We start from the raw sequence: 7,690 nt of genomic DNA, 5'->3' as shown, positions 1-7,690 counted from the left end.
CGGCGGGCGGGCCTTCCGCGGGCACCGCCCCGCGCCCGAGCTGCCGCTGTGAGCCACGGGCCCGCGCCGCGCAGGGGCCCTCGGCCCTCAGCATGGTCCCCCGGCCGCCGCCCCTCTCCTGCGACACCTTCGTGGCGCTGCCGCCCGCCGCCCCGGGGGGCCGCGTGGTGTTCGGCAAGAACTCGGACCGGCCGGCAGATGAGGTGCAGGAGGTCGTGCACTTCCCGGCCGCCGCGCACCCGCCCGGCGCCGCGCTGGAGGTGAGGGAGCGGGGCGGAGAGCGCTCCTGGGGGGGGGGGCAGCGAGAACGCCGCTGTCAGCCCCTGTCTGCGTGCTCAGCCCGCGGTTCGGCCGGCGGAGCGGGGACGGTGACTCCGTGTGTGCTCTGCCCTCTTGCAGTGCACCTACATCAGCATCGAGCAGGTGGAGAGGACCCACGCCGTGGTCCTGAGCCGCCCCTCCTGGCTCTGGGGGGCCGAGATGGGCGCCAACGAGCACGGCGTGTGCATCGGCAACGAGGCCGTGTGGGGCAGGGAAGAGGTCTGCGATGGGGAAGCTCTCCTCGGCATGGACCTTGTAAGGTGTGCACAAGCTGGCTTGGGTTTTTTTTTTTTTTTCCTTTTTGGTACATGGTACCGGATTCGGAATTTACGTGGAAAAATGTTGTTTGAACTATATGGGGAAATAGTACTTCCACTTTCAGAAGGCACTCCTTCCAGTGTTCTAGCCACGGTTAAAAGTAAGTATTCTTGGCACAAGCACTAGATTTCTGCCAGAAGCCCATAAGAAGTATCCAGACACTAGACCAGAATTCGTCAAAACATTAGCAAACGTTTTTCTTTCTATAAAATTTATACTAAATGGAAACAAGACTTTTCAAGAGCACAGGCGGATGGACTTCAGGCACTACTGTTTGAGCCTTTTCTTAGGGTCTGTACTCCTTTCCTATTCCCCCATCTTTCACTCATATTATTTTTAAGTTTTGGTCTCAGCTGCGTATTTCCATGTAAATAACAAGTTCATGTTCCTACACTACAGGTGCCAGCATAAATTCCATTAACCTACAGCAGTCAGTCAATTCTTTTGGTAGTTTCCCCCCAGTCCAATAGTTGCACAGGACTTGTAAGCATTTTGTAGGATCCCTCTCCCTGCCTTTCGGTATTTCCATTTGGTGTTTTTCCCCATGTCAAGTTCATAGAGGACCCACATCAAAGAAGCCTTTTACCTGACTTGTGTTTTTTCCTTACCAGATTATACAACTGGTAGCTGCATATAGCAATATCATTCCAGGTCAATTGGAATACTCAGACTGAATAGTCCTATGTAGAGTTCATAGTTCCAAAAATAACATTTTCCTTTTCTTTTAGGCTTGGACTTGAGAGAGCAGACACAGCTGAAAAGGCTCTTAGTGTCATAGTTGATTTGCTGGAAAAATATGGCCAGGGAGGAAACTGTATGGAGAGCAACATGGCATTTACATACCACAACAGTTTTCTGATAGCTGACAGAAAGGAAGCGTGGGTGCTGGAGACATCAGGAAAATACTGGGCAGCAGAAAAAGTAGAAGGTATGGATGATGCTCTTTGTTCTAAACATTTCAAGTGCTATGACCTCTTGGAGTTCTCCAGTTTTGATTTACCATTTCATTAAGGCATCAAACTAAGCTCGAGCTGCATACATGTGCCTGTAAACAACAGGCATTGCTTCCTGGGGCACGACCGTGGAGTAGCTGGCAGTTTGTCAGAGAAGCTGAGTGACAGGGGCCTTTTGAGAGCCAGAGGTAACCACTCCTGCACTTGGAAAACAGAGGACAGCAAGAAAGTCAGCATGAGAATGACAGCAGTATGTGTGGTCTTAAGGATGGTAGCAATCCATGACAATTTCATTTGGGGACAGGATTGATGTACTGGGCCATGAAGTGGCTGATTCTTCCAGTGAACTTAAGGAGGACAAACTCGATCTTTGGATGTCTCAGAAGAAGAAAGTGAAGGTGGGAATAATCAGGACAGAACCTGAAATACAATGCTGGCAATAGAAGCAAATGAGTCAGAAATGAGTGGTGGTGAAAATTCAATCAGGAAAATACATCTAGCTGGGGAGAGAGGGCCAGAAATAAACCACCAGACTCACTGATCTTGTAGGAAACTCTTCAGGGCTAATTTGGTTTACTAAGGTAATTGTAAACAAAATACCAAGAAAAATCATTCAATGTATTAAAACAATTCTTTCTGCAACTTACAAACAGGAGGCGTACGCAATATTTCCAACCAGCTCTCTATCACAACCAAGATTGACAGAGAACACCCAGAATTGAAAGAATATGCCAAAAGCAATGGCTGGTGGGATGGGGAAAAGGAATTTGATTTTGCTGCCACATATTCTTATGTCAATACTGCCAGAATGACCACATCTGGAGGCCGATATTGTGAAGGCTATAAACTTCTGAACAAACACAAAGGTATCCTTTTGATTTTTTTTTCAAGATATGCAAAATATTTAGTGAGCTATATTAATTAAAATCATAAATTATTATACATCTGATCCAGGCAATCATTCACATGACTTGGTGAACCACAACTTACTAGAATAACTTTTTGCCTAAGAGAAGCACTGAACTTGGAAGTTTCTATACATTTTTTTCTAATTTATTGAGGAGGAAAAATTAAAACAAGGGTCAAATATCAAACATACAGAGCTACAGTAACAACCCTGAGAGGTCACATTATGACCATACCACTAAATGCCCTGTAAGACCTGTTCTGAAACATTTTGATAGGCTACATAATATTACTGTACTGCTAAGGAAAAATACTAGAGGCTAAAACAGATTCCCAGCAGTTTGCAGCCACAAAGAACCTTATGAACAGCTTCAATCAGGTACCATTTATATAAGGCAACAGCAAGCATTCAGATACACACCTTACATTCATTTTTGACAATAATTTTTAAATCTTTGTTGTTTCACTGTAATGCCTACTCTAAACTTGTGTAGTCTACTAAAACACACCAAGAGCAGAACAAAATAATTTTCTGTTCTCTAAGCAGTCACTAATTCAAACACTTACTTTTCAGACTCCTAAAGAATGAACCTATTACTTCACTTCTAACTGCATCCATCTAGCAGGTTTTTGCTGTAGCTGTATTCACATGCTCATTTGAAGTAATTAATCTGAATCAAGATTACATTGCACCCCTATGTTTCTTTTATTTATTTGGCTGAACTCTGCCAGACCAGGTTTAGCATTTAGTTAATGCATCAAAGTGAATTACTTTTGCTGTCTTGCTCTGGTGATCATGTAAATCCTGCATTCATTTTGGGAATTGCAGGTTCTGAATACTGAAAGCATTTTCATAATACCTGTATTTACTTGTATTATAACAATGCTGAGATTGTATCTGTGTTTCCATTCTAAATCCCCATTTTCAGGCATTTACCTGAGCCATTTTAAAAATCCCACTAGGTGTTCAGGTTATCAGTCTCATATGGTTCACTTTGTTTAGATTTATTTTAAATAGGTGCCTTAACTAAAAGCTATTTGGTTTACAGCATCAGTAAAATCACTGGTTTCTTCATCTACCCTTCCCTGCTTTTTCAGTCAATGGCATTACAGTTCTGGGGGTTTTCCAGGCTGCCTACTCTGTGAGGGCCATTTTTAGAAAAATATTATTCATATTTCAAAAAATAGGGAATGTATTGTAAGTTGTAGCTGACAAAATGACCATTGCTTCTTTTAATTTCTTTGATTCATCTAGCTTGCTGATTTCTTTAATTCTCTGACCTTCCCAGGCAACTACAGGAGTACTTAAGTGTGTCTTCTTGTTGAAATGTAGTGCTGGATGCCTGTCTACAGGCAACCTGGATCATGTATGATAAAATAATATTGGAGACATGTAACTTAGCAGCAGAGTAACTATTTTAAGAGGAAAGGGCAAGGTAGTTAATAAAAAAGATATTATGCAGTTAGAACTCAGTAAGGGAAACACTAAAATAGTGGAGTGGCAGACGATACCTTCCAATAAAAATAAAGAGTGAGTGAACTAATGTTTTTCTGCCATAAGCATACCCTCTACTGGTACACCAAATGTGAAAAGAAAACCATCCTGCAAGAGCTGCCTGTTAGAATATTGGATGGTTTGGTGATACCATGTCAGTATCTGAGCTTCAGCATACACTATACTGCAACACTGATATCACTGAACAGGCAGATGTGGAAAGAGTTTTGCTCCTCCTGAGCAGGAATTATTTTCATAGATCCTTGGCAGTAAACCTCACACAGCTTGCTGATAAAGACTTTTCTACAAATAGATGTACTACTGTGGCTTCTGAGCGTAGAATGTAATGCCACTCCAGTGTCTCCTTGAAAAGGATGAAAATTAAAAAAACCCACTCACCAAAAAATCCCTCCAAAACAAGTGACAGTCTTGGTGTTTCATTTTCAAAGCTTCACACAAAGTCCATACATGGCTGTTACTATTTTTATAACTTCAAAGCATCATAGTGGTATTAACTCTGTTCAAATATCAACCAGTATTATAATGATCTATCTTACTTCCACAGAGTGCTCCAAGTTCAGCATTTAATCCAAGCTACTAATTTTCATCTGAAAAGTTACTTTGTGAATGACTATTTGGTAGCCCTATGAAATTTACCTTTCGGGGAAATACCATTTATCTTTCTACTCCCCATTTTTAAGGCATGTTCTTATCACCTCTCTTTGAAATAAATACTTTGGGGAAAGCAATACAAGTGTATTCATATTAAGGTTTGCCATTAGGATGATTTTTTCCCCCTGCCAACACAGACAAACTAAAACTGGCATTGCCAAAAGCAGCCAGTTGTAGGGAACATGTCATTCAGTTATTGTATTAGCTCTGTGGCTAAATAATTGTATTGTATCTTGAATAGGATCTATCACTTCTGAAATAATGATGGAAATTCTTCGTGACAAAGAGAGTGGCATTAACATGGAAGGTGGATTTATGACAACTGGCAGCATGGTGTCTGTACTGCCTCAGCAGCCTAATCTGCCCTGTATTCACTTCTTTACTGGAACTCCAGATCCTGCCAGGTGATGTAGCAGCAAGTAAATTGGACAAAAAATTGTAAATATCTAAATGAAAAAGTGTTGCAGTTTGCCTAGTTATATTCCTTTTTGCTTTGGGTTGGTTTTCTTTTTCTGCCTGAAAAAGCACAATCAAAATGTAGGAGGAACATTAATGTACATTATGTATATTAATGGTATCTACCAACCTACTTAATGGAACACTGCTGTGACAATGACTTTAACACCATTAGATGGTTTTTTAGTACTTTCTTCTTAAAAGAAGCAAGTAGAAGAATGGGAAAAAACACAGCAATTTACTGACTCAAAAATTTTAACAAAACAGTGTCAGTAAAGGATCTCTGTTCTATTTTTTCTTTCTAGATCTGTATTCAAGCCTTTCATTTTTGTGCCCGGTATTACTCAGTTATTAAAAACTACGTCCCCTACATTTGGTCCTGATGATCCAGTTAAGAAGCAACCACGTTTTCAGAGTAAGCCAGATCGAAGACATGAGCTCTATAAAAAACATGAAAGTGCTGCTGTAGTTATGGAAACTATTAAGGTACGTTGATTCAATTAGATTTCAATGCAAGCAGGTGGTTTATATAAGGTCCTTGCTCCTATTTTGTTAATGTGATAGCAGTTAATGCCCTTTGATGGATTGCACAGAACAGTGCAGTGCCCCAGAAGCCAGGGTGTTGGCAGCTGGCAGGCATGTGTTCCTGACACTGGAAACTGCAACCAGCACTGTGCTGTACTGGCAGGCTGAGCCCCAGGAGAGGAGCAGCCCCCCACAGACTCCCTCACCAGCCACATAATGGGGAAATGCCCCAGCAGCCACAGGCGAATACACGACTCTGCCAAGAGTTCTTAGAGCTGTTCAGGCCCCTGGTGTCAGGTGGACAGGAGAGCTTGCCTTTGATCATTGCTTGGTATGGACAGGAAAGGAAACAAGATGACAAAGATAGCTGAACCCAGAACTTCACTGAACTTTAGGGAAGCAGGAAGGTAGCTGCTTACTTTTAGCAGTAAAATCTCTCTATTTACAGATACATCTTCTTAAAAGTAAGTCATATGCCACTTAAGTTTTGATAGCTAATACCTAAAGGAGCTTTAATACTCCTCAATCTGTCAGACAAGGGAGATGAAATGAGTGCTAGATATTAGGAAAGATATCTAAGAAAACCTGTCATGATACTGATTTCTACCAATATAAATGTGGACGCTAGAAACTCTTAAAAGATTAAGATAAGGGCAGTAGAACAGAATTTTGTTAGGGTGATTACTACATGCTCTGTATAGTTTTTAGTGAAATCAATGTTTCTTTTTGCAGGACAAAGGTAAAGAAATGCTCAAAGAGATACAGGAGTTGGAGAAACAGAAGATAAGTCAAATGGAATCAATCCTGCAAAATGGATTCCTTGATACTAAACAAGTAGTTAATCTTTTTTCACAGTGTGTAGAAGAAGAACTCAAAATATATGGCTAAGAATATTATTTGAATGTGGTAAAATTTGGATTATAATTGGGTTTTCTAATGAAGAGGCTATATAGATTAACATCCTGTTTTCAGGATGTATATCACATAGCATGGACAGTTTTAAAGATGCAGATTCATCTTCAGGACAAATGGCTTTTGATTAGAAGAAGAATGCTGGAAAGGCTCCTAAGAGCCAGGCAGTGGCATTGTACATGGCACAAAGCTGTCAGTAGAGACTGATTTTGCCAACCAACAGATGCAATTAGAAAGCAATAGCTTGACTAAATTAGTGAACAGCCTCATCTCTGAATGAAGAACACTAACTGAGCCTGAAGAACCCAGTTCTAGTGTACAACATGTAGCTTTTATAGTCAGGAGAATTGTAGCAGAATTTCAGACTACCTGAATTAAAATGGCCATGCTGAAGACTTTCTAAAATGTAGAAGCTATGATGAACCCTGAAGAAAAAAGAAAGTGACACACAAACCAAGTAAGATTGATACTCAGTTGTTTGGTAAAACCATTCTAACATACATTTCATATACAAACCTTCTACTCTTCCAATGTAAAATGAGGCTAAGAGTTCAAGGTATATTAAAAACAAATCACAGTTACAATAATAATATTTTGCTGTGAGTGATTGTGAAATCTTATTACCTGGAATTCAGCAGTGCAAGCATCCTGTAAGTTCCCCACAGATTTCACTTTCCTGTCTATTTTTCCCACCCTGATAGTGAAAAATAAACTTATTTATATACAAGATTATTATTGTCAAATTAATTTTACAGTGCACTTTATAACATCATGGGGGAGTTCTAAAATGTTTCTTGAATTGTTATTTTTTAAAACTGGGCAACTAGAAAGGAAGAAGTTGGGCTACACAAGTATATACATGTACTCAGCAGGACACTTAAAAGTACTTTTAATTTTTTTCATTTTATATAAAGCCTTTTAACCCATGACTTTTTTGCCAGAGTTAATAGACTGTGGACTTAATTTAATAAGCTTTTTCCCCACCACCAGAAACTCTTTCTTCCTGTTCTTGTTTAAAAGTAATGATCAATACATGACACCACTTTTATTGTCTATGGCAGGGGCCACACTAAACAAACAAGGAAGACTCTGATTTTACCTTATGATCAATAAGTCAGGATAACAAGCATGA

The 7,690-nt window shown here is 40.4% G+C and overlaps 1 protein-coding gene across 1 annotated transcript; it reads left to right on the top strand.

Annotated features, from left to right (window-relative positions):
- Positions 1–42: 42 nt before the first annotated feature.
- Positions 43–7,287, top strand: SCRN3 (secernin 3). The gene is made up of 7 exons (XM_036387002.2): positions 43–260; positions 400–581; positions 1,368–1,567; positions 2,246–2,458; positions 4,907–5,069; positions 5,427–5,607; positions 6,379–7,287. The coding sequence occupies exons 1-7, from the start codon at positions 93–95 to the stop codon at positions 6,532–6,534; spliced, it is 1,263 nt and encodes a 420-aa protein (XP_036242895.1). The 5' UTR covers positions 43–92; the 3' UTR covers positions 6,535–7,287.
- Positions 7,288–7,690: the final 403 nt, after the last annotated feature.

The sequence above is a fragment of the Molothrus ater genome, chromosome 7 (genome assembly GCF_012460135.2).
Source record: "Molothrus ater isolate BHLD 08-10-18 breed brown headed cowbird chromosome 7, BPBGC_Mater_1.1, whole genome shotgun sequence".
In the NCBI taxonomy this organism is placed as follows: Eukaryota; Metazoa; Chordata; class Aves; order Passeriformes; family Icteridae; genus Molothrus; species Molothrus ater.
Note: the sequence above shows the minus strand (reverse complement) of the source record. Positions and strands in the feature narration are given on the sequence as shown.

What these genes read in the sequence shown, in the direction of transcription:
- SCRN3 (XM_036387002.2), top strand. Translation starts at nt 93, where the DNA reads ATGGTCCCCCGGCCGCCGCCCCTCTCCTGCGACACCTTCGTGGCGCTG. An exon ending in CTCGGCATGGACCTTGTAAG is followed by an intron (nt 582 to 1,367) that starts GTGTGCACAAGC and finishes CTTTTCTTTTAG; the next exon opens with GCTTGGACTTGAGAGAGCAG. An exon ending in TAGTTATGGAAACTATTAAG is followed by an intron (nt 5,608 to 6,378) that starts GTACGTTGATTC and finishes TTCTTTTTGCAG; the next exon opens with GACAAAGGTAAAGAAATGCT.